Raw genomic sequence first — 26,675 nt, 5'->3', positions numbered from 1 at the left:
TTCTTTTGTTCTAAAAGTGATATTTTATGTGAATGAGATTTTAGAACAATGTCTCCTTTTTATAATCTGACAGGAGTATAAATTATTAATGTTTATTATTTTATGTGGTAGATTAATCTGTTCGATGTTAGCCGTTGGGTGACTCATGTTGTCAGCCTTCTGCCGCGGCACTGGGTGGTCTTCACATTTTATTGGACTGTTACATTAAACTCCACCAAAGAAATATGTTGGAACTGGTATTTATTGCCTTAATCTTGTTGTCTGCATTGAGAAGTTGCTAACTGAATGTTTTCTCCAGCCTTTCCTTAATTGCAGTGTGGTTAATTCCTCTTAACTGCGGGAAGCCAAGGTATTTATAGATTGTTGTTCTTATTTCTGTGGTTGGTAGAAGTAACCAGCATTCACCGAGTGCCAAGAACCTACTTGGCATGAAGTAGAACCTAGAAGCCGATCTTGTTCCTGCCCCACGAACTTGATGCGGAGTGAGCTGGGCAGGGAGGAAGGAAGGAAGAGAAGGCATTTTCACAAAACTGAAATGGATGCTGAAAGGGAAAGGAAAATGAATTCAGCTCCGAAGGACACCATGGGAATTAAATGGGATAAAACATAGGGGATGCGCCATCAATACTGCATTTATGCTCGGTTACACGAATCTGAGGCGTGAGTCCGAGCGAGCACAGGTGTGATGGATAACGTATCTCAAAGCAAAGCTGTAGTGATGTGGGAGGGGGTCCAAGGGGGAGAGGGGGACAGTGAAGATGCATCAGGTTAGAGGGATTCTGAACATCCTCCTGGGTCGGTCTCCTGCCTCCCTCCCTAGCAGCCCCATCTGCTGAGTTTCCCAAGCCTGCCCCTGCTGCCTCTCGGATCCCCCTATCCTGCCCGGATTGTGTTGCTCTGGTTCTGGTCCTTCTCTCTCACCGGTCTGCTCTCTTGTCCCCTCCTAGTCCGTCCCCCATGAAGCTGCCATATCAGTCTGAACAAAGTGGGCGCCGACCCTTCTGTCTTGGGGTTTAGGGGTGTGCAGCGCCCACGGGCCTGCGCACTGTGTGTGCGCGTGCAGCTGCTCCTGCCAGGAACGGCCTTCCACCGTTTCCACAGGACAAGAGCTCTCCATCCTTCAAGTTGTGACTCTGCGCTGCAGACGTCTGATCCGACCTGCTTGACTTAGATTTTGGCCTTCTGTGCCGCCACTGTGTTTTGTAGAGAGAACCTTCTCGCGGCTGTGGCCTTAGCTCTTGGCTGGCCTTTATGCACCCTGTCGGTGCTTACAGGATTGGCGTGGTGTCTTCACGTTTTTCTGCCCCGTGTGGTCGTGGTGGCCTGGCTGGGTCATGGCGGGGTGCAGGCTACTCAAGGACTGTGTGCCCCGAGTGTCTGCAGAGGCTTTTGACTTTTATAGATTGCTGAGGGGGTGGGGGGAAGACAGGCTCTTGGAATCGTAGGAAGATGAATTTCTTCCTCATTCTGGAAGATGTCCAGTACTGGAGGACAGGAACAGTTGGTACAAATGTCCTGAATTTGTGGATGTGATCTGGATAAGGGGACACCTGTTCTATCTGCAGAACTGGCATTTACTTTGGACTCTTGAGAAACGGAAGACTTCGATATCTTCCAAGGGGATGGCCAGGTCACGCAGGGAGGGGGCAGACCCACGTTTGCTCTGTAACTTGGCAATTACTCTCACCATCTGGGGATCTGCCTTAAAGCACGAGGATGGCTGGGACACTTCTGACCTTTGTGGAGACTCAGGGAGGGTAGCTGAATTTCAAGAGCAGTGGTGACAAACAGACCTGCTTTCTAGAACCCTAAAGCCTCATCCTAAATGAGCTTGGTGCATTTATTGGACGGCTTGTCATTTGAGTCATCTGTGTCACTTAAATTGGCCCAGGCAATGGAATATTGTGAATTCACTTTTGAAGTGGGAACTCCAAACACTTTTTAAATTCAAAACCTTCTATTTCACCTTCCTGTGTATATGTGATTGAGTGTCATAGGGGGTGTGATTTAGGTATATAAGACAGTCTAGGACCCTTAAGATTTGGGGAATCTAGTGAAAACTGTTACATGAGCGAGTGAAAACATGAAAACAACTCAGGTTAGTACTGTCCATATCTGTCTCAACAGATGCCCCAGGTCTTCGGAGGTGGGCATCCTGCTGTGGGCTGGTGTGGTTGGGGAGTATTGTGTAGGGAAGAAAATGAAATTGACCTGGATCTTGAAGATGGTGGAATTTGAAGAGATTTCATGGAGAAGAAGGGATTTCAGGGCAGGAAAATAGCACAGGCAAAGCCAACCAGATGGGGATCCTTCACTTAATACTTAAAAAAATTACACTGTTAATTCAGATTTCTATGATCTGAGCTCATGATTGCTCCATCCCCACCCCCTTACCTTTTTATCTAACCTCTTCTAATTCTGGGCTGGATACAAAAAGAAATGCAAGATCGTGTTCTTTTCCTTATGGAACTTCAGTCTTGTAAGTTACCACATCCTATTGCAAAGCAGAATCAACAGCAGATTTTGAAAAGAAAATGTCAAACTAGAACCTCAGATTCTGTTTTCCTGGTATGACACACTGGGCGTGTGCTCTCATTTTCCCACTGCCTTCTGGATACATTTTTCCCCCTCCCATGCTGCAGAGGTGGGTAAATGCCTTACCCTTTCCTGGTAGGAGCTCTGATATCAGGTGGCTTGCCTAAGTTCAGGAGACCAGTTGGTGGAAGAACTAGAGTAAGAGGGTTGTGTTCTGTGTCCTTATCTTTAACTGCTTCCCAGCTGGTGTGTAGGGAGCTTCCTTTGAGCAGACAGATGAGTGCCTCTTGGCCGTTCTGGGATGAAACACTGGAACTTTTGGAAGAGGTGACTTCATCAGGCCAACCAGAGTGCAGGTCACAGGGCAGCAGCTCTGAGCTTCTATGGGGGAATGGGTGACTCATGCAAAAGCGTACAAAGATTCTGAGATTCCTGTCATCTCGGGACTTGGTTTCCGAGTCTCTGTCCTACTCTGAGTCCTCAGGGAACTTGGTTCTGGAGATACAGGTGGGAGCCAAAGGTTGGAGTGCTGTCTTCCTCGCTTCTTTGACTTTGTCCCATACGGCCTCTCCCCCCAACCCCTCTGCCCCCTGATTAGGAGGCACAGCACATTTGCACTTGCAAGAGCCTCCTTGGGTGGGGCCGCCTCGCCACAGTTTCTATCCATCTGTCTCTTCTTGGTCAGTTTCGTGCTGATCCGTACATTCACATTCTGGGCCATTCCTGCCACCCCCCAGAGCGATTTGTCTGTCCCTCTGCACTTCTGCAATGCTATTGATTTGCCCTTTGCATACAGTTTAACTGGATTTGTTTGGCATGTGTTTCTGGATGCTTTTATAGCTATTGATCTGATTTAATGGTACCCATCACCACAGTCTCTAGGAGTGCTGTGTGTGTTGCTGTTTTTCGCTCTACAGCTGAGGCTTTAAAGGTCCAGGGACTTGGGGGCACTAAAGGTGAATCTCAGAACTCTGTTTTCTTTACGTTGGTATGTGGGGAACTTTTTCTGCTCTTTCTGCGCTTGATTTCTAAACCCATTCTTCTCCTTACCTGCCTCCTATTCTGCTGTCCTAATCATCAAAAACCTGATGCCTTCTCTCCACCATGATCTCTCAGCATCTCTCCCATGCCTTAACATATGCATGTGTGAGTGTATACTTACGTGATTCTGTCTTACTATGGTGTTAGAGACGCACACTGAGCACTTCCTCTGGGGTTGCTCAGGCTCCTCCCCATTCATGAATCCACAGACGGAACACCCTACTTAACTGAAATAAAGTCCCAATAGCTGTGGCTTATCTTGGATTGTGTATATGAGCATCTTTATATCCGTGAGAGAAAGAGAACATGTAAGTGGGAGTGCTGGTGTGGTCAGTACAGTCTATTCTCTGTCCCTCACATTGAAAGGTTACACAACCTGAAGGGATAGAATGCGTTGGACAGTTCCTCTGGATACAAAATGTATTGACTTGGTAAATTACTTCAGCTAATTCAACAAATATATTGGGTATTAGTTGCCAATTCCTCAAGATTTAGCTCCCTAAAACAGCCATAATCATTTATTATGTCACCTAGTTTCTGTGGGTCAAGTTTCCAGGAGCGGCTTAGCTGGGGAGCTCTTGCTCCAAATCTCCTAGGAGATTGCAGTCCTCTGAAGACTTGACTGGAGAATCCATTTCCAAGATGGCATACTTTCATGGCTAGCAAATTGGAGCTGGCTGTTGCCTCATAGACCTGCCCATAGAGCTGCATGGGTGTCTTGATGATGTGGCCGTTAGTTTCCCCAGAGCGAGTGAATTGAGAGAGAGGTAATGTCTTAAAAACTCAGCTACAGAATTCGTACTCTGTCATTTCTGTCACCTCTTACTGGTTACTCAGATCAGTCTATTCACACTTGGAGGGAACTACACAGGGGTGTGAACACCAGGAGGTGAGTCATTTAGAGCTTCTTGGAGGCTGGCTACCACCCACCAAAATCTCTGTGGTTTATATCGGTTGGTATTTCTCACTTCTCACCGCATAGTCCTTAGACCCATGGGGACCCAGACTCTTGCTGTCTTGTCTGCCCTCCTTGAATGGGAAAGACAGCAAGGATGTCCCATGAGAGTCTCTTTTTTAATAACCAGATTTGGTGGGGGTATGCATCACTTCTAGTCACATTTTATGGGCCAGAGCCCCCCAAGATCGTCTCACGGGGGTTGGATAGGGCCACCAAGCTGTGTTTTTTCAGTAAGGCAAGAACACAGATATTGATTGGTCTTGTGGTTTTTGCCACATTTCACTAAGTCCTATAAACCTGTGGTAAAAGCTCTGTGTCTTTCCAGAAGGAAAACTATCAACTGAGTAGACTTGTGGCCTTCACAGGCCATTAGTGAATCCTCCTACAGTCCCAGAAGGCATTCTGCCCCATATCTCTGGGCTGACCATGCTGGAGCAGCAGGGCAGTGAGCCCCAGGAGGGAGGGGACTCCATGGGGTCTCAAGTATTTCCTTCGACATCAGAGCCCTTCACGGAAGACTTTCCATGTGGCAGGCTGCTCCATGCTCTACGTATGTTATTTAATTTTTATACCTGAGCCTTCACTGAGGTATTCTCTCTGTTGTCTGATGAGGAGATCAAGTCTCACTCCATGAGGGTGAGCAAGTCTCCTGAGACCCCATAGTCCATATGTGATGTTGAGATGTAGGCCCTTTCTACTCCACAAGGGCGCCTCTGAGCTCTGCCAAAGTGGAGCCCAAGAGCGCCAGCAGTCTGGTGATGTCTTATGGTTGTAATCTTAGGAACTGCCCCTGCCTCTCCCTTTCTGGGAGAGAGATGGTGTCCAAAGGTGGTCCCCCTCAATGAGAACATGTGGCTCTACCTCTCAAGACCAGGTAGAGCTGTAGAAACATAGAATCTGTTCCCAGCCTGGAAAGTCTGGTGCTTTGGGTTGGCTCTACCCTACCTTCTCCCTCTGGTTGTACCTCCTGCTCCCCATCCTGGCGGGCAAGAACCTAGTGGCTACATTTCCACCATATTAGAACTGTATCCCCTCTTGCTCTTGTAGGGCTTTATGCTTTTCAAAATCCGTTCATATTGATCACTCCATTGGGCCTCACACACACACTCTGTTCCTATTGAGGGTGAGAGGAACGGAAATTCTTACTCTTGTTTAGGGAGGCTGAAGCCCAGAGAGGTCAGTGGGACAGTGGTGATGATGGAGTCATGGTTTTCCTTTGGTTTGGTTTTGTGTATATGGGAAGAGTGGCCCAACAGGATAAGACTGTGGTATTGTGGTTTACAGTTCTTGGAATTTGTACAGAAATACATTGATATTAATGTGGTTATTAATTGCCATATTCTTTTTTTTAAAAGTTAAAAAAAATTTCTTTTTTTTAAATTAGACAGCACAAGTGGTGGGGAAGGGCAGAGGGAAGGGAGACCAGCAGACTCTGCACTGAGCAGGGAGCCTAATGCAGGGCTCTATCTCAGGACATAATATCATGACCTGAGCCACCCAGGTGCCCCTAATTGCTGTGTCCTCAAATAACATTTTACTTTTTTCATTTGCCCCCCTCCCCATTCCTGGGCAGAAGATAGAGGAAGAAGCTGGTGTGCCTGAGTGCCATTTTTCAGGGGGCATCCTGGGAACTGGCAAGATGGTGCCTGGAAGACATCCCAAGGGGCTGGTCTTGCTCACTCCTATTTCTTCCTTTCCTACCTTTCCCCAGGAGCTGAGGCACTGGGAAGGCCCTCCAGTAAGAGAGGTGGCATGCTTTGCCAGTAAGGCTGCTGGCACCCATGGCATTCCCATCATGCTAGGTAGGCCAGGCTAGGGGACACTTGTATCTGGGGTGACCAACCAAGATAGGGACAGGGTTTGTCCAGGCCTGGGGATCCCTCTCATGTGGAGTTTTCAGTGCTAAAACCAGGACCACTCTAGGCAAACTGAGATGGCTGGTCATCTGGTTGACCTTCACCCCTACTGCCCTTGCCCCTACGGTTCATGCTCCAGGAATTGTGCCCTTTATGACAGGTCAGCCTCCGGTGGAAGGCTCCTTTGTGGCCGAGTGTCTTGGCTCAGCACCTGTTGCAGCGTTTCCTTCTGCCCCAGTGGCTGTCTTCTGGCCCAGCTGGCTGGCTTTTGTTCTCATTCCCTTTCTCGTGTTCTCTTCTCCAAACCTGTCAGAGCCCCAAGGATGAGGTAGACCACTAGCGAGGACATCTCAAAGGGTTTGCTAACTCTGTGGTATGTACGGCACATCTTTTCTACCTGTCCACACAAATCTTTACTTAAAATACCAGTTTCTCCTTAAGTCTTTCATCAGACAAATCCAAACCCTTGCTGTGATTTGTTGGCATCTCAGTCCGGGAGGTGAACAGTGTGGCTTATGATGTTCAGGTTTTAGGCCAGGTTTGGCACAGTCTGTCTTTTATTTTCTAAAGCATTTCTCTGTGTCCCAGAGAGATCTTTGCCTGCAAATCCTCTGTCCCTGTCCTGGACCACTTTGCTTTTCTGTAACCTGGTTCCTTTCATATTTTGTTCAAGGTCAATCCTTAACAAACATAGTTCTTTGTTAGGAAGGAGCTTGGTCATTCCTTGTTATTATCCTCCACCATTACAGTCTCTTCTTGCCTCCCTGATCTTTGGCAAATAAAACGTGCTCTTTATCTTCTTTTTTCCCCCAAAGATTTATCTGTTTATTTTTGGGGGGCAGGCAGCAAGGAAGAGGGAGAGAGAGTCTAAAGCCGACTCCATCCTGGGTGTGAAGCCAAACTCAGGGCTTGATCTTACCACCCTGAGCTCATAACCTGAGCCCAAGTCAGGAGTTAGACACTTCACTTACCAAGCCATCCGAGTGCCCTGTGCTCTGTAACTTTCTAATAAAGGACTAGAGCTCTGATGAGCTACAACATACTCTTCTCACAGTCTCATGTAATCCCCTTGATAACCCTGCAAGTTTCCATTTCCCATGAAGAGGAAGTGCAGCAAGGTTGACCAGTTGACTCCTATTGTAAGCCAGCTTAAAAGAGGCAGAGTGGGGGTTTGAAACTGCCCAGACCAGAATCCAATGATTCTGTCCTGTGATTTTTAGAGCATTGACTTGGAGGCCAGGACACCTGGATCATAGTCTCGCCTGGAGTCTGTAACTAACTGGGTGACATGGAGCAAGAACTTGATCATTGGACATCAGTGTATTTCCTAGCTGGAGTGAAACAGAGGGTGAGGGTGAAAGCCTTTGGAGATGCTCTCCTGTGTTTGCGCTTCTCTTCCATCATTTCCTCCCTCTGGGAAACTGTTTTCTTAGTCCATGTTCCCCTCATTTCTTCCTGTCTCACTGGCTCCCCTTGCGGATTCTTCAGTTGGACTTCTTGATTATATCTGTGGCTTATCATTTTTTTCTTCCTTTTGGTGAGAGGAATTGTTACTGTGACCCTTGATTCCTTAGACTTCCTGCTTTCTCTAGATTACCTGGATGACCCTGTCTGACACATCACTGCTCAAGTATTTGCCGAAGGATGGGTGCTGGCGGTGATTAATGACTCCGCTATGAGGACTGTTGGGTGATCACCGTGGTTCCTTGGGTCATTAGATCATTAGATATAAACTTAACAGATGGGATTGCCTAAAGGTAGTAAGAGAACAGCATCTTAAAGATTTTTGCTTAACAGGAAAAGCTACCAGTGGTCACTGGTTTGAGGGGCCAGATCTTGAGCTATGTTGGGATACAATGGCAATCAACACAGTGGCCCCTTGTCATGGTGGTCTAGTGAGGGAGGACTCAGTTCATTTAAGAAACAAACAAACAAAAACTCACCACTGATGAGTGAACCAAGTGTAACGGGGAGAACTAACCCACAGGGAGCCGAGAAGGTGTAAAAACCCAGCACTGTATGTGGCTTATCTCCTTGAATCTTTACAGTGTCTCCGTAAGGAGGTGAGACTCCGTCCAATTTTATAGAAGAGGAAATTGAAACCCAGATATTTATCCAGATCTGACTCCAGGGCCTGGGTTCTTGCTTACCTCCCCCATACGAGTTCATAATTCCAGCCTCAAACTCTACGTGGAGAGCTACCACCTGCCCTGGGCCAGGAAAGACGTTGTGATCAGAAGGCTTTAGTTAAAAGGCATCTCTGTCCCCAGATACCCACTCTCTTGAGCTGACACTCAGGCCTGGAGACCCTGGCTGGTGACTAGCACGCGAGGATACTCCGTTTCCATGAGATGCTGCGAAGGTAAACGCATCACCTGGCCTGGCTAGTTCATCAGGCCGTTTGCTGCCAGTGTTGTCCTAGCAGGGTTAGTGTACGTAAGTAGTTAGCAGTGTGTAGAGTTGGGGGGAGGGACTTGGAACACCAAGCAGGGAAGTCTTGGTGGGGCCAAGGGAAGAGGGGAAAGAAGTCACAGGAGAGGATGAGGGCTGCCCCGGGAGGAGGGCCGGATGCAGGATGCCTGGGTCGAAGAGGGAAGGGATGGAAAGCAAGAAGTGAGAGGTCACCTGGGACGATCTTTGGCTCCCTGCTTCTTGGTAATAAGTGGTCTGTCACTGCATTATTTCCTCTTTCAGAGCGAAAGTACATGATACCTCTGTTTTCTCAACTCTTGTGTAAGAATGAGGACCCGGTACCCAGGGTCTCCGTTGCATGTGGATTAAAGACCAGGGCAGCCTGACGGCTGAGCCTCGCGCTGAGGGACTAGGGTGCCTGGAGCTCCGTACCTGCTACAGCTCAGGCTTTGGTTGGCATCAGGGGAAAGCGCCTCTCGTGGGCACCTCTGGTTTCCCTCCCTGGTTCCTTCTCGCATACCTTGTTGTTCCTCACTCTCTCCTCATTTAGGCTGTCCCCCTCCTCCTGCCCTGGCCTGCTGGAGGGCACTCGGCGGGGCCATGCTAGCACCTGAGACACCTGTCCGAGGAGAGCCATGGAGGCTTATCCACGACTCCCTTTGAACTCTAAAGATCAGAAGAGCCAGGGTGTGCGGAACAGAAGGCCTCTGGCTGCCAGGGACAGAGTAGAGTCTGAATCCTTGTGGAGACCAATTTTTGCTTGCCATAAAAAGGAGCAGTTTCTCACAGAGCTGTTGTCCGAGGTAGTGAGCTCTTCATCAGGAGTGCTATTTAAGCATAGGCTGGTTGACAACATGGCAGGCATTTACAGAAGCGATTAAAATTCTAGGTGTTGGGGCCCTGGGTGGCTCAGTGGGTTAAAGCCTCTGTCTTCAGCTCAGGTCATGATCCAGGGTCTTGGGATCAAGCCCCGTATCAGGTTCTCTGCTCAGCAGGGAGCCTGCTTCCTCCTCTGTCTCTGCCTGCTTCTCTGACTGCTTCTCTGCCTACTTGTGATCTCTGTCTCTCAAGTAAATAAATAAATAAATAAATAATTTCCAGGTGTGACTGGTCAGCGTGGCTAAATGAACAAGTCTGGAAATGACAGATGTTGGAGAGGATGCAGAGAAAGGGGAACCCTCCTACACTGGTTAGTGGGAATGCAAGCTGGTGCAGCCACTCTGGAAAATAGTATGGAGGTTCCTCAAAAAGTTGACCATAGGGCTACCCTGCAACCCAGCAATTGCACTACTGGGTATTTACCCCAAAGATGCAAATATAGTGATCCAAGGGGCACCTGCACCCCAGTATTCATAGCAGCAGTGTCCACAATAGTCAAACCAGGGAAAGAGACCAGATGTCCATTGACAGAGGAATGGATCAAATTGATGTGGTTCGTGTGTACAATGGAATATTACTCAGACATCAAAAGGATTAAAATCTTGCCATTTACTACAACGTGGATGGAACTAGAGTGTGTTATGCTAAGCAAAATAAAGTCAAAGAAAGAAACATATGATTTTATTCACATGTGGAATTTGAGAAACAAAACAGCAGCATAGGGGAAGGGAGTGAAGAAAAGACGAAATCAGAGGGAGACAAGCCCTAACAGACCTTAATCATAGGAAACAAACTGAGGATTGCTAGGGGTGAAGGAGGTTAGGGGATGGGGTAGCTGGGGATGGGCATTAAAGAGGGCACTTAATAGAATGAGCGCTGGGGATCACGTAAGACAGTTATTGAACTCTACCTCTGAAGCTAATAATGCACTATGTTAGTTAATTGAATATAAATTAAAAATAATTCCAGGTGTATGTATGTGTGTTGGGGTGTGTGTGTGTGTATTGGGCAACATGATCTGTGTTCCTTCCAAACCTGAAATCTACTTCCTTCTCTTAATCTCATCATGGCATAGCCTTTTTCTTTTTCTTTTTTTCTCCCCCCTTTCAGTCGTGGTCTTGAATATTAGAATTTCTTAGTTGCAAAATGTATAATACATCATTTTATCTTTTCTCCTGCTGTGTTTTTAAAAACCCATTTCTGCCTAGACGATTAGTGCTGTTTGTGTTTTGGGATCACCTCTAGTGAGCCTGCTTCACCCAGGCAGCCCCTAAAATGTCATGGTGTTGAGACTCTGAGAAGTTTCAGCATGAGACAGAAATAGTCTATTTTGTGAGCTGCTTTTTCGTTTTATGGCATTGGAGAGTAGGAATATGAAATGAGATTGCTGTACTCGTTCAATGTGGGAAAAAGGCATATTCTTTGGGGTGGGAAATATATCTTTTCGAACGAGAACTAAAATTCAGGACAGTTATAGCTCACTTTTTCCCTAGGAATGCTTGTGTTATCTGAAGAATTTAAGCATCTAGATGATAGCAGTGCAGAAGGGCCCAGAAGAGCGTTTGAGCAGTTGGAGTGGCCAGGGAGGGTCATTGCCTTGCCTTCGAGAGCTCACTCAGAACCCAGCTGGGCTGTAATTGTCCCTTCCTGTCCACAGCAAATCAAAAGGACGACAGTCCTTTCTCGTGGGTGTGTTTTTAAGATTACAGTTTTATTGAGATAAATTTACATGCCGTACAATTGACTGTGTTAAGTGTGTACGACTCCGTGGTTTCCAGTGTGTTCACATTGGGGCGCAGCCACCACCACTGTGGGACTGGAGACCGTTCCCATCCCCTCCAAAGGAAAACTGTCATTATTGATCCCTCAGTTCCTGGCAACTGCCGGTCTACTTCCTGTTTCTATGGATTTGCCTATTGTGGGCATTTCCTGTAATGTGGAGTCTTCTGTGACTTGCAGCTTTCACTTGGCATCATGGTGAATTTATTTATGCTGGCGCACGTATAAGCACTCCATTCCTTTTTATATGTAATACGACTACTAATAATACATGAACATGCCCCATTTTCTTTATGCATTCATCCATTGATGGACATGTGGGGTTTTCCCATTGTGGTGGCTGTTACGCAAAACGCGACTGTGAGCCTTCATGGACAAGTTTTTGTGTGGCCTTAGGTCTTCATTTTTGGGGGCTGCTTACCTAGCATTGGAGTTGCTGGTTCCAATGTGAACTCTTTCACCTTTTGAGGAACAGCTAAACTGTTTTCCAAAGTGGCTGCACTAATTTTTTTTTTTAATGTTTATTTATTTATTTATTTATTTATTACAGATCCTTATGAGGATTCCATTTTCTCCATATCCTCATTAACACTCGTTATTTTGGGGCTTATTTTGGCCATCCTGGTGGGTGTGAAGTGGATCTCATTGTAGTGTTGATTTGCAGCTCCCTAATGACTCATGATTCAGTGTTTTCCTCATGTGCTTATTGGCCATTTATCTTTTGGGGGAGAACTGTCTCTTCATATCCTCAGTCCATTCTTTATGCGGGTTGTTTGTCTTTTATTGTTCTGAGAGTTATATTCTGGATAAAGTCCCTTCTCAGATATGACTTATAAATATTTTTCTCCCGTTATGCCAGTTGTCCTTTGACTTTCTTGTTCAAAGAACACTTGGAAGCACAAGCGTTCTTAACTTTAAGTCCAGTTCATTTTTCTTCTGTTTATGCATTTGGTGTTCTCAGAAACCATTGCCTGATCTAAACTCATGATTTACTCCTGTGCTTTCTTCTAAGAATTTTGTAGCTTTAACACTTAGATGTGTGATAGGTTTTGAGTTAGTTTTACACAACAGTGTGTGGTAAGAGTCCAACGTCATTCTTTTGCGTGTGGATATTTAGTTGTCCCAGCACTGTTTTTGACCATTTCTTTTTCCTCCAGTGAATTGTTTTGACACTCTTGTCAAAAATCGGTTGGCCATAAATTTAAGGATTTATTTCTGGACTCTCAGTTTCATTCCATTGATTTATGTGTCCAGCTCTATATCAGTACCACACTATACTGATTTCCGTAGTTATGTAGTGATTTCTGAAATTGGGAAGTCTGAGTCCTACAACTTTGTTTTTCTCCAAGATCATTTTGGTTATTATGGATCCCTTGGATTTCCACGTGAATTTTAGGATAGGCTTGTCGACTTATGCAAGAAAAGCTAATTAGACTTTGTGATACTATAATGCATTAAATATCTGTTTGGTCTCTGCTTCCTGACCCATACCTCCTAAAACCACTTAGAATCTCCTGAATGAGAAGCACGAGAAGAACATCTTTCATTGGTCTTGAGAAGCCTCTCTCAACTTTACCTTGAGTTGATATTAATGAGGTGAATCTTAGTGGGCCCCTAGAAGCTTCAGCATGGGGGCTGATTGTGAGAGAGATACCGACCATGTAATTGGAAGGTTGGAAATTTGAGCACCACTTTCTGACCTTAGGGGGAGGGGGAGAGGCAGGAGATTGAATTCAGTCTCAATGACCAGTGACTTAATTATGCCTGTTAGTGGACCCTCCATACAACCCCTAAACAATGGGTTTGGAGAGCTCTTAAGTTGGTTAACACATTGAGATGTTGGAAGGGAGGCCTGCCCAGAGAGGCTTCCTAGAGCACTGTGCCCCTTCCCACATACCAGTGTCCCTCTTCATCTGGCTGTTCACTTGTATCCTTTGTAATAATTTGGTAGTAGTAACTAAGTGTTTCCCTGAGTACTGTGAGCTGTTAAAGCAAATTATTGGACCTGTGAGGGGATCATAGGAATCCCTGACTTAGAGTTGGTTGGTCGGTCAGAAGTATGGGAGGCTCAGGAGTTCCGACCAGCATCAGAAGTGGGGGGCAGTTTTGTGGGGCTGAATTCTTAATCTGTGCGCATGTGCTAACTCTGGATACTGAGTGTCAGAATCGGATTAAGTTGTTGGGCACCCAGTTGGTGTTTGCAGAGAATCAGAGAATTAGTTGGTATGGAAAACCCACACTTTGGAAGTGCTAGTTTATAAATAGGTTTTATAGATATTAATGGAGAAATTGCATTGAATTTGTAGATCAGCTGGGGGCGTGCTTCCATTTTCAATCTTCCAGTCCATGAACATGGGAAGTCTTCCTGCTGATTTAGGTCTTGAATTTTATGGAGGTGTTGGTAAGCTTCAGTGTATAAGTCTTATGCTTCTCTTGTTTATTCCTAAGTATTTCTTTGGATGCTATTGTGCGTGGAATTGTTTTCTTAATTGCATTTTTTAAAAAAGATTTTATTTATAAGCCAGAGAGAGAGAACATGTGCATATACAAGTGCAGGGAGCAGCAGCAGAGGGAGAAGCAGGCTCCCTGCTGAGCAGAGAGCCTGATGTGGGACTCAATCCCAGGACCCTGGGATTATGACCTGAGTCAAAGGCTGAGGCCCAACCACCTGAGTCACCCAGGTAAGGGTCCCTCTTAATTTCATTTTGACTCCTTCACTGAATCTGTGTGTGTGCGCGTGTGTGTGTGTATATGTATGTATTCCTTAGGATTTTTTATATGCAAGATCATATCATCTATGAGTAGGTAATCTGGCTACTTATTTTCCAATCTGGATGCCTTTTATTTCTTTTCTTGCCTGCTTGGCTGGCTAGAATTCCCCAGATCATGTCGAATAGAAGTGATAAGGGCAGACCTCCTTTACCTGGTCCTGATCTTTGGGGAAAAACATTTACTCTTTCGCCATTAAGCATGATGTTAGCTGTGGGTTCATTACCCTTTATTAGATGGAGGAATTTTCCTACCGTTCATAGTTTGTTGAGTATTTTCATCATGAAAGAGTATTAGATTTTATGAAATACTTCTTGTCTCTTGGATTGATTGAATGGCCTTTGATCTTTATTTTATTAGGTGATATGTTGACTGTCCTGTGTTCAGCCAACCTTATATTCTTGGGATAAATCACACTTGGCCACCGTGTATAATCCTTTTTATAGGTTGGTGGATTTGTCTTGCTAGTACTTTCTTGAGGATTTGGGACAGTTATTGTTAAAGGCAGAAGCATATATAGCCTGCTGTTACCATTCTTGCCACTAACAGTGTAGGAAGCATTCAATTCTAAAATCAGCCTCAAGGACTCAGAGGGATAATAGTAATCTGGAGCCTGTTCTCATTGCCGTAAGACTTACACTACGTAAGTGATATATTTAATGGTTATTCTGAATCCTGAAGAAATGTATTCAGTTCTAGCTTACAGAATCTCCATTGTTGGGGCAGAGTATAATATATTTTAGGAAGATTCTACTCAAGACCATTCAAAATAGAGAAAAGTTGGGTATTTCCATGGGGTACCTCCAGTTATCTGGAAATTTTGCTAGGTTGTGGGGTTTCATTCTGCGATGGTGGTAAATGATGAGTGGGTTAGAGATCTTGCCTCCCCGCCTCTGGGGAGGTCATGGCTCAGTCAGTTGGGAGGGAGATGTGGCGAAGTATTTACCTCAAAAGGCATCCACCCCCTGAGGTTCTGCGAGCCTGTGTGGTGGCCATTCCTGGTGCAGGGGTGGGGGTGTTTGTCAGCTGTCCATGTGGCCCAGTCACACTGTCTTTCCTGGTGGTCACCCCTCCCCTTCTCACTCCTGTTTGCGCCTGAGGGACCAAGTTCCTGATTCCACCTTCCACTGACTCCATGACATGTTGGATCAACTTTTACTTTGTCTGGTTATTAGTCTGTGAGAATCAAGAGGCAATTATTGTAAAGCTACAAATTCTGTGTCTTCAACGCCTTGTTGGCCCATAAAGCAGGGACATAATGACACAAAGAATATCCTGTCTTGATGGTTATGTGGTATTTTATTTATAAAAGATTTTATTTGAGAGATATCAAGAGGGAGAGAGATCATAGAAGAAGGGGGAGAAGCAGACTCTCTGAGCAGAGAGCCCGATGCGGGGCTCGATCCCAGGACCCCGAGATCATGACCTGAGCTGAAGGCTGACGCTTTGCCAACTGAGCTGCTCAGGTGCGCCAGTTATGTGGTCTTTTAGAAACTATGGAACTTTCGTCTGTGTCACCTAATTTTGATTCCTAGGACACCCTGGACGTTGAGGCGGTTCAGATACTGGCTCTGTTCCAAGGAGAAGACCAAGGCTTGGAGAAATCAAATACTTAGAATTCAGCTGGTGCAGAATGCTGGTGCTGCCCTGAGGTGAATGCCTTTGTTCTTTCTGTGGAGAATCAGGAGACTTTTTCCAGCCTCATCTCGAGGGTCTTTCGTGTTTCCGTAGTTGCGTCCCCGAAGTCCTCGGAGGAAGCGGAGAGGAAGCGGAGAGGAAGCGGAGAGCAGGCCCTTGGCCTTTACCCTTGCTCTGCGGCGCTTCCTTGGTTTGGTTTTGAGCTCGCGACCGTTCGGGCACCTGTGCCCAGGCCTCTTCATCCAGACCCACCGGAGTTCAATGTCGTGAACCAGGCCTTGGTGGGGCGCGGACTGTGCTCACCCCGCTGCGGTGTCCGGGGCAGGGGGTGCATAGCGAGACGCACATTGATTCTGACCCCGCCACTCAGCTGGGATTTGGTTCTCTTGAGCCCAGTTTTGCCTTCTGTAAAATGAATGTTTGGATCAAATGGTCCTTGATGGCCACTTTAGCTCTGTCCTTGGGGTCTGACTGTTCCTCTAATCTCGTGGTATTTTTGTTCATCTTCCCGTTCCTGGTTTACCTGGTTGTTTTATAGCTGGTGACTTAGTTATCCTGTAGCCTGGGTCCGTGTTTCGCTTGGCTGTCACCGTGTCCCCCCCCCTTGTCCTTTTAATCCCCCCAGAGGAGAAGTAACCCATGGGCCAAGGAAGCCTCCCAGATGGGCAGGGCAGAATGTGCTTCCTGGCCTCCGCCGCTCGCCCGCGAGCCAGATTTTCATGTGGTGCTGAGGCTTTCATTTGGGAGCTGGTGGTTGAAAGCGCAGAACATTTTTTTCTGTCTTACGGCTTTTTCTCTCCCCTTTGCCTAGATCCCTCAGATCCTTATAATAAAGAGAAATAATGAGGCCAACCCATCTAAGCTTTTGCTAATGGACTAAAAGAACCCAAAAGAGCCTCTCCATGGGCTTGCTGGATGGTTCAGTCCGACTAGAGAGGCACATGGCATTAGCATAAAGACAAGTCACCATGATGATTTTGCACCCAGCCCGGTTCGTGTGAGGAGCAGGAAGGATTCTGCTGTGATCTCCGGCACATTCATCGGCCCCCGCTGAGCCCCTGATCAATAGTGACACAGTCACATCAGATGGCCCTCAAATAGTACTTCCTTTTTTGGATGGGCTGGGAGAGAGAGGAAGAAATATAAATGCCTCTTTCCTCTTAGACTACAAATAAATAAAGACGTGGTGTGCAGCTGCATTTCAAGCATTTTGGAAGCTTTTCTGGTTGAGTGTGTGTGTGTGTGTGTGTGTGTGTGTGTATAGGGAGAGGAAGGGTGGGGGGACCCTGCCCCTGAGGCTTCTGCCTCCTTGCTGTCAGGGCGAGTACCCTGGTAAATGTCTGTATGGGTACTTCGAACCCCCTGTGCTCCCCCACCCTTAGCATCTCCCACCTGGGGACCACAGAGCAGGCCTTAGAAGTGGGGCGGGTGACACCCTGAGGCGATGTTTTTCCTCCCCTCCCCCAGAGCAGTTAGTAGAAGGTCATTGGCTGAGTGTGCGCCCTGGAATCTGGGGCCGCTGCTGCCTGCCGTTAATGCTGCTTTGTTCAATGCTAAATGAGGCGAGAACTTTCACCCAGGTCACATTCATAATCCTGCTCGGTGGGGACACTCAGCTGTGCACCAGGAGCCGATTCTGAGGCCGCAGGAGAACTTTCCCGTTGGAGTGGCGGCGCCAGCCTGGAGCGGGGCGTGGGGGCTGCTGGGCCCCGGCCCTGCCCCTGCCCTGGGCCACCTGTGACTTGGGCAGGCCCCCTAAGCAGTGTGGGCTGTGCTTGCCCCCTCCTGCACTCGGCAGATGCTTGAGTCTGACTCAGCCAGGCCCTGGTCTGAGGGCTGGGGAGACGCAGATGGGTATGGAGAGGACAAGGTCCTGGCTCTCCAGGAGCTCCCATTCTCCTGGGGAAGGCCTATGATGATTGTGTAGCTGGGGCACAGCCCGTAACGGCAGACCATGTAAAATGCTGGGAAGGAAACCAAAGGGCGAATGGGAAAAAGAGCAATTTGAGCGGGTCATAGTGGCGGACGTTTAGGAAGGCCTAGCAAGACACCCCGCGAGGTACTTTGTACACGATCCTCTTTAACTGTTCTTTTGTGACGGCTTCTTGAATGTGCTTCCTAAGGTTCATTTTGGAAGGGAGCTTTGCTTCTGTGATTCTAAGTTTTTATTTTTAAAAAGATTTTATTTAGCAGAGAGCACGAGCAGGGAAGAGGGGCAGAGGGAGAGGGAGAAGCAGACTCTCCAATGACCAGGGGGCCTGATATGCAGCTCGATCCCAGGACCCAGAGACCATGACCTGAGCCAAAGGCAAACAAGACAGATGCTTAACTGACTGAGCCACCCAGGCGCCCTGATTCTAAGTTTTTAGAAGGTATCAGGATAGGATTGGTTAAAGGACTAGTTCAGACAGGCCCTCACTGGTGGTTCCTAGATTCCTGCAGGGTATCAAACTGCTTGGGCGTGTTTTTGAAAAGAGGACACAGTAGGGCCAGGAAACCAGGGGGTGGGGGGGATTTTGGAAGGTAGGCAGGGGGGCAGAACAGAAGCCAAGCTGGGTTGGGACCCGAAAGGAGAGTGCTGGCCCAGATGCAGGCGAGGAGGCCAGAAGCTGGGAGATCTCACCCTTCCTGCGTCTTCTGCTCTCGGCTTTGGGCCTCCTTGTCCTTCTCTGACCGGAGTGGCTTCCTCCTCAATCTCCTGTTGCATTTGCCGTGGGCTGAGGCTGTTTAACTGAGTGGTTTTCAGAAGAGAAGAGCCGGGAAGGCAGAATGTAGACACCTTTACATTGTACCCCTTTCCAGAGGCCCTTTTCCTTTTGCCCCTGAAAATGTGGCCCCGTGGCCTTTCCCCATGGCCTTGCCTGTGCTGGCTGGGCAGTAGGGCTCCAACAGCCCTTTGACGCAAGATTCAGCTATTCTCCTTGGAAGAGTGTTCGCTTTCGTTCTCCATGATGGTGGATGTGGCTGGTCCTAAATCCCTTACCTGCCACTCCTGGGTGGAAGCTGCCGCCTTCTCCTGGGCTCCTTGGACTCTCCCATGCCCATGTGTTGTTCGGAGGTCACCCGCGGACCCTGCTTGGGTTGACATCTGGAGGTCACCCTGCAGCGCCCCCTTCTGTTGGGGATTTGTGCCCCCCCACTTTCCGGTTGCTCTGGCTCTCCCGTCTCTGGCGTCCAGACCGCCCAGGCTGTCTGTCTGGGCTCCTGGGCCCCAGCTCCAGCCAGTGGTTCTGTGCAAATGACACAAACCGAGCCTCGTGTAGGTCAGTCGCCTCCTTTCAGGGATGATTCCCTGCCAAGCCCTGCCTGTTCTTGTTCTCTCTCCCGTGCCTTCAAGCTTATTTTTATGACTTCAAGTAACAGACTTGATGTTTTAGGGTTACAGAAAAGTGGGGAGGCAAGGACAGAGTTCCCATATACCCTTTACTGCCTCCACACCGCCGTGCGCCCTCCCCCCCGTGCACACATGGTTTTTCCTCTTAGCATCTTGCATTAGGGAGGTGCTTTTGGGATGTTTGAGTCAATACTGGTACGTTACACGTCAAGATTAATTAACATCCTAGATGGGTTTTCAGCTCAGTCCTTGTACACTCTCTGCAAAGTTTTTTGTTTCTTTCTTTCTTTTTTCTTTTTTTTTTTAATAATCTTGCCCAGACTTCCTATTTATTGCTTGTCGGAGGCCTCGTCTGGTGGAACAGTTCCTCCAGCATTATCGGAGGCAGGATCACCTGCTATTTATTTTTGACACAAAATCAGTTTTGTGTGTGTGATCCTTTTTTTCCTTGGTGTCTGGAAACAGTTGGCAGAAACCTTGTAAACTAAAGGGCGCTCCTGAAGAAGGTGATGGCACAGCGTCTAGCCAGTCCACGGCGGCTGTCAGGTCTCACGGCTGTTTAGTGTCGTGGGTCGCACCCCAGGAGACCCTGCGCACCGAGCAGTCTATCAGTGTCTCTTGGAGTTAATCTCCTGAACGTGGAAACGAGAAAATGAATGTAATTTTGGGAGGTATTAATCTAGCACCAGGGCTGAGGTCGTCTAGAAACTCACAAAAAATATCTGAAGTCCTACGGGTTAACCTTGTTTGCAGCCGCCTCTTGCTTATCTGGAAGATGAAGCCGCAGATAAAACCAACACAGGTGATAGCGTATCTTGATTGCCCGCTACAAATTGCATCTTCCTTCTAGGCTCCGCCCCCCCCGCCCCGCCCCGGATGCTCATGAACAAGAAGTAGACCTGGATATTTTAAAACCCCTTTATTCTCTCTTTAAGCTGCGTGGTAGACGTTCTGAATAGCAGCCCTGTGAGGTGCCCCCCCAGCAGGGATTCCTACAGAATCCTAACCGAAGTCCTCCCCAGTGCCAGGTGGCTGAGCCTCGGCCGGCAGGAAGGGCTGATGTACTTCACGTCCTGGTAAGCCGGGAGCTGCGGTGCTGCCGGAAGAGCGTCTGGCTTGGGTCCAGCTCAGGTGCTGACATGGAAATTGGGGAAGTTTCTGGAATCACAGTGAGGAGATCGCACAGCCGGGAAGGCTGACGGGAGGAAGGGGCCCGTGGCCCTCTGACGTCAGAACACCAGTCAGAGGCCAGGGCTCAGGCCTCTCCTGCCCCTTCTCGGAGCACGGGGGGTGGGTGTGCTCTTTCTGGGAGGATTCCAGTCAGGTGGACGTGAGTCACCAGTGACAAGGAAGTCCTGTACGTGGCCATGTGTCAGTGCTTTGCAAGGGAACTGGGGAGCCTTGCGGGAGGCCTCCGTAGGAGGGCAGCGGGAGCTGTGCTGAGGGCTCTGGTGGGCCTCTTCCTAGCAGTTGGCAGCAGGTGTGTGGGGGTCTTAGGGTGAAGCCAGCGGGTTTGCGCTGGAGAGTGCTCACTCTGACGCCTCGTGGGGAGCGGTTTGGAGGGGCTCTGGGGACAGTGGAGGGGACACTGCACAGATGAAGCCAGAAGGAAGGGTTCTGTGGGATGAGGTAGCGGCAGTGTGGGAGGGGGAAGGGAGGAGCTCGTTCCAGGGTGACCCCCCCCAGGTTTTAGGCTTGAATAACCTGACTAGTGGGTATTCGGGGGCTGTTAATCAAGGGGGAGAAACCTAGGTGAGGAGCTCAGTGCGGGGCGTGGGGAGGAGAAAGAACACGAGTTTCCCTTCTGGAAACGACTGCTTTGACTTTCAGGCATGGAGCCAGCCTGCTTCTGCTGTCACAGGAGCCTCGACACCCGTGTCTTGCAGGAGAGGCAGATAAAGGGGATGCCATCTCTCAGCAAGAACCCACCACGGTGCATCAGCCTTTGGCTGAAGGCAGGCTTTTGCCCGATGGCTACAGGAGGTGACAGAAGTGCGGATCTTGAAAGGTTGTTAGCTCAGCAGGTAGATGAGGTCCAGGCCTGGGAGCCAACTTTCCAAATAGCGTGGGAAGGCCCTGTCCCGTTTGCCCTAGAAATGATGGCGATTAAAAGGAAACCCAACTATGGTTCTGGTCCACACGCCGTCACAAGCTAGAGAGTCACACGAACAATGTGAGTCACAACGCAGAACCACAGTACCGGGGGAACAGGGGAGGGTCACAGAGCCCACTCCTTGGGGCAAAACTAGGCTGGAAGCCAACACTGCCATACATGCAAGTATGGCCTCAGGACCTCCATGTCAAGGATGAAGCATGAGCACCTCCACAACGGACTCCAGTCCATCAGGGTCTCGATCTTGAGACAGAGCAAGTGCAGGACCCAGTCCAAGTCCAGACCCACCTGCTCCAAATTTCAGAAAGAACCTTCCTTTCCTGTGACCACAGGAAATAGGGGATGACTGTCCTCTTAGCGTCTATTAATGCGGTCTTTGCCTAGGTAGACTTCTAAGTTATCTGGGGGCTGTTCATTCCTAGGACATCCCCCAGGCCATTTTCTATCATTTGAATGTCAAAAGGGAAGGTGGACCCAATAGGTCAGTATGGCTGTGTGAGAAGCAGATGTCTCTTGCTTAAAAAATGTCCTCCGTCTTGACTTGTTTCCTCCTACTGAGGAAGGATCTCAAGATATTTCTGTACTTCTGATCTAGCAATCCTCCTCATCCAAGTCCAGCCTACAGAGCACCTGGATGAGCTCTGGGGTCTGTAGATGATGGGGTTGTGGACTCAATGTGGTTACTAGTGAGAGGGGAGGTGTCTGCCAGTCAGTGAGCCTTCACGGGTAATGTGGCGACAAAAATGCCCAAGTTGTATTTAGAGTAAAACAAAACAAAACAAAACAAAAAACCCCAAAACCCAACATGCAGAACAATATGAAGAGTGTGCCTTTTTTACATAAAACAGACTCCTTTGTGTCTGTGAATGTATCTGTCCATCAGCACACACACAGATGAATGTTAAACTATCAAGGGGAGTGGGGTGAGGGCTTTATTCTTTTGCTCTGTGTATTTCTGCTTTATTTGAATAGTGTACTGGGAGGAAGTATCCGTATATTAAACATTAACCTGAATGTCATTGGGTCTTAAAAATAACTCAAAAGTTTTAGATTAAAAAATTGTTTCAGAAGATTACGTTTTTAAATAAAATATAATTAGAGTGTTCCTTTCCTCTAGTTGGGAACTTAGTCAAGTGTCTGAGGTCTCTGTAACATTCAGGGCTAACTCACTGAAGTGCCATTCATTGAAAAAAAGCATATATTCCTCATTTTTTTGTGGAGGGGGGGACTTTAATATAAGTAAAGTGTATTTTTCTAGGAGATTAATACCTTCTCTCATTGGATCTTTCCCGAAATGCCATTTTACCAATGAGGCCGGGCAAAGTACCTCGCCCCAAAGACAGTGGTGGGAGGTTGATTACAGGTCTTTCTGGTTTAGGAGGCTGCTCGGGGGGACACTGGGATCTGTTTCACTTCTGATCAAGAGCGGGGTGGGAGAGGAAGCAGGGCTTTCTTGTTCAGGGGCTTTTTATAACTTTAGGAGTCATCCCCGAACAAGACACCCCTTTGGCTCTTTCCTCCTTTGCAAAATAGGGAGCTCGGCTGGGTGTCCTTCTGCGAACGTTCTGTGACCGGGGACCCTTGCTATCTTCCTCTCACCGAGTGCTTGCTTCCTCCCTGCAGTACGTCGGAAGCCTGGATGTGCCGAGGCCCAACAGCCGAGTGGAGATCGTGGCTGCCATGCGCCGGATCCGGGTGAGTGGCTGGAGAGGGGCTGTGAGGGGTCAGAGCCCCAGCATCTTCACTGTCAGCCCTGTAGATGGTGCTGGGGGCATCAGAGTGGACGGCTCCACCCACTGCAAACCCCAGATCCCTCTTCCTCTACCCTCCAGGGAAGCTGTTCTGAGCTGCGTGGTTGATCTTGATTTAAAGGCCAAGGTTAAGATGGATGTGATGGCGGGAGGGGTGCTCCCCCCCCCCCCCGCCATCTCCTGGCCTGTTGCTTCTGGAACCGAGATGCACATACCTTGAGGATATGTGGGGTCTCATGGGGACTGAGCGAGAATGGCGAAGGACCTTTGTTTATTCAGATTTTAGGGAAAATGTTTGATAATTAGTTGTTAATTGGCTCAAAATATTTAAGAAGTGAAACGATTTATTGTGGTATAGAAGAAGGTCGACTTGAATTTTTAAGGACAAATTGTGGGATTTCAGCAGAATTTCCGTGGTCAGTTGCTTTAGGCTCTGAAAATGTGTACATTCTCTTCTGGAATTTTGGGGATCTTCTAGCAGCATCTGATAAACATTCTGGACTGTTGTTTTTTGACTCTGGTGCACAAGAGCAGAGATTGAGCAAGAATTAAGTTGTCTTCTGAGCACAGTGAAGAAATTTGTCCATCTGCTCTGCATTGAAATAGAAGCTACTTTAAAGTTGTACATTTCGAAGGGAGGATGGGGATTGATTGAGTGGAATTGTAGGACTTCTTGGAGAAAATGGGTGTTGGAGGTGATGGGATCAGTCATCTCGGATGCAGCCTGGTTTGGGCTCTTTGTCTCCAGAAGAATCTACTAGGTAAATAGAAAACCTATGGCAGATGTTGGGTGCGTCAGTTGGCTTCCTGCCAGTTTTACTTCCTGCCAATTCATCCCATCCACAGAAATCTCAGCTCAATGACAGCAATTTGGGGAAGAAAATTAGTATGTTTGCTCCTGTTTCTCTGAGTAGTTCATTAGCTTATTAAAATTACTTTTTTGGGGCACCTGGGTGTCTCAGTAATGAGGCATCTGACTCTTGATCTCAACTCTGGTCTTGATCTCAGAGTCATGAGTTCAAGCTCGGTGTTGGGCTCCTCGCTGGGTGTGGAGCCTGCTTTACAAAATAGAAAAATTAGGGGGAGCGGGAGGGGGTAACAGGAGGAGGAGTATTAAGGTGGACACATGTTGTGATGAGTGTTGGGTGTTGTGTGTAGCTGATGAGTCATCAAACACTTCATCAAAAACTAATGTACTACACACAGTGGCTTACTGAACATAAAAAAAAGTTAAGTGATAATAATAATTAAATAAAAAGATCAAAATAACCTTTTCACTGCCTTGATCCTCCCAGTCCTTCAACATTTTTTTTTAATTAAGTTGAATCTGTCAAAACTATGAAAAACAGCAGTGCCCTTTCTCATGGATGTGGGAGTGAGTTGCTTCAAGCCCTTTCACATGGGTTCACTCCACATTCACAGCAAGCTGTGGTGTCGGGGTCTTGTTACCCTCGTTTTTTAGGTTAAACTGAAGCTCGGAGGGGTGGTGAGGAGTCCCAGGGTCCGGGAAGTGGTGGGTGTGTGGCCTGAGTCAGTTCCCCCTTGGTCTCAAGAGGCCACGTGAGATCCTTCGTCCCTGTGGCGTCAGGCTTGCCATTCAGTACGTCCCCAGGCCTCTCCTCTTTTCTTCCTCGGCCTTCCCACTCAGGTAGGGAGTGCAGCGGCCTTGGCTAGGGGGTGCCGGGTGGGGCTTTCCCATGCTGAGGGTGCTCCTGCTCTCACCGGGCTTGGCACTGTTGCAGCCGTCAGGCCTGGACCTGGGGCTGGCCGTCCTTGGGGTTTCACCAAGAACGTCCCTCTTTCCTTCCTATTCAGCTAAGATGCAGGAAATATGTTGAAAAAATACCCTTTTCATAATTAGAGTCATATCTCTGTTAATATTAGCTGTCAGGAGTAATACTGTGTGTTAGGTGCTTCAGTTGGCCTTTTAGGATGGAAATAAATTTTTCTCTATTATTTGCCACTACTCTAGACAAGGTGAGGATGTTATCACGTGTTGTAGGTGAGGAAACAAGAGTTTTGGTGAGGCTCAATAAGTGGTTCTAGGTCAAGTTGCCATCAGGAGGCGGAGCTGGGACTCGTACCCAGCATGGCGCTGCCTCCTCTGTGGCCTGGCTCTTGGACATGGGTTTGGGTGATGGTGCGCCCAGTTGGTGAACCAAAGGGTTGGGCTGTGGGACTTCCCTAGTGAGGGAGTCCATGGCAGAAACACCATTTCGTAGAAGGAACAGAGTGTACTTGTGTAGAAAACCTCTTCCCAAAGCTGGGGTGTCCGCTAGAACTGGTCACGCCCTGGGAGCTGGGGACCCGCAGGGCTGGAGCGGCCCTGTCTCCTCTGCCCCGTCATCTGTTAGCCCGCGTGGCCGTGTGCCAGGAGCTCCCGTTCCTGTGACCTGCTTCCAGTGCTTAATGAGTGAGCGGCTCATTCAGTTAGAGGGAGAACTACATTGGCCAGAAAGCTGCTCAGTCTGGCTGGCCGGGCCCTTGTGTAGACAGAACGCTGAAGCAGCAAGCATTCTGGGTGTGTGTTTTACTCCAGAACCCCCAATTCACTGCTCGGTCCAGGCTGCTGTTTTCTCTGCCTCTCTCCCTTTCAAAAGAGCTGTTTTGGCTGTAATTACAGTCATCGAGAACCAAGGCCTGGGATTTCTGTGTAAAGGACTGTTCCTGACTTTCTTTGTCTGTGGAATGGTGCCAAGCCAGCGCTGGGCAGGACACTTCGGGGTTTAGGTGGCTGAACGCTCATGCGGATTCGAAGACGCAGGCCTCCTAGGGCAGAGGGCTGGTCCTCCAAGAAGCCGCCGTGAAAGGGATCGTGGCGTCTTACATCTGGGGGCCTTGCCAAGCCTTTTATATGCCCCTCTCCCTGATCAGGGAGCTCTGCACGGGACAGGGGATGGGGCAGTACAGGTAGAGAGAAGCCCATGGAAGGGGAAGTGACTGGCCTGAGGGGGGCTGTGTTCGGCCTCAGGCCTGGGGCTGCAGCAGGTGTACGGGCCCCTCCTCCTTCCTCAGTTCCCCACTGCGGGGCCGACTGCACTGAATATGTGTTCTTCTTCTTCTTCTCTCCCCCACCCCCATTTCTCATTTGTTCTCTGACTGTATAGATTTTCTTTTAAAATTCTTGGTACCTCTTCTGGATTTCTTTTTTTTTTTTTTTTTCCTCCTTTTGTAATGTGCTTTCAAGATTTTTAAACTGATGTTTAAACCATTTTTAAATGTAGAGTTCGGTAGTGTCATTCCCATCATGCCACGGATCTTTCCAAAACTTCTTCCTTTTGTAAAACAAACTCTGTATGAAGCCCCAGTTCCTTTCCCTCTTCCCCCAGCCCTTGGCAACCACCTTTATACTCTGGTCTCTCTGATTTTGGCTGCTTAGATACCTCATAAATGGAATTCTACTGTATTTGTCATTTTGTGACTGGCTTGATTCATTTCGCATAATATCCTGGAGGTTCCTCTGTGCTGTGGCATGTGACAGGATTTCCTTCCTTTATGAGACTGTGTAGTAGTCAATTGTACGTGTATAATTAACGCATTTTCTTTATTCGTCCTTTTGTTGATGGGCACTTGCGTCTCTTCTCCCTTTTGGCTGTTGCGAATACACGCA

General features: G+C 48.0%; 1 protein-coding gene across 3 annotated transcripts in view; it reads left to right on the top strand.

Moving 5' to 3' along the window:
* Window positions 1-26,675, top strand: part of CUNH1orf226 (chromosome unknown C1orf226 homolog) — a 260,479-nt gene that overhangs the window by 47,419 nt on the left and 186,385 nt on the right. For all 3 annotated transcript variants that reach the window (XM_045086554.1, XM_004751409.3, XM_013055532.2), the window contains exon 2: window positions 22,938-23,009. In XM_045086554.1, the coding sequence (XP_044942489.1) occupies window positions 22,938-23,009 (72 nt within the window). The remainder of the gene's footprint in view (window positions 1-22,937; window positions 23,010-26,675) is intronic.

The sequence above is a fragment of the Mustela putorius genome, unplaced genomic scaffold (assembly GCF_011764305.1).
Source record: "Mustela putorius furo isolate JIRA1106 unplaced genomic scaffold, ASM1176430v1.1 tig00000997_pilon_pilon_pilon, whole genome shotgun sequence".
Lineage (NCBI taxonomy): Eukaryota > Metazoa > Chordata > Mammalia > Carnivora > Mustelidae > Mustela > Mustela putorius.
This window is presented reverse-complemented; position numbering and strand designations above follow the sequence as displayed.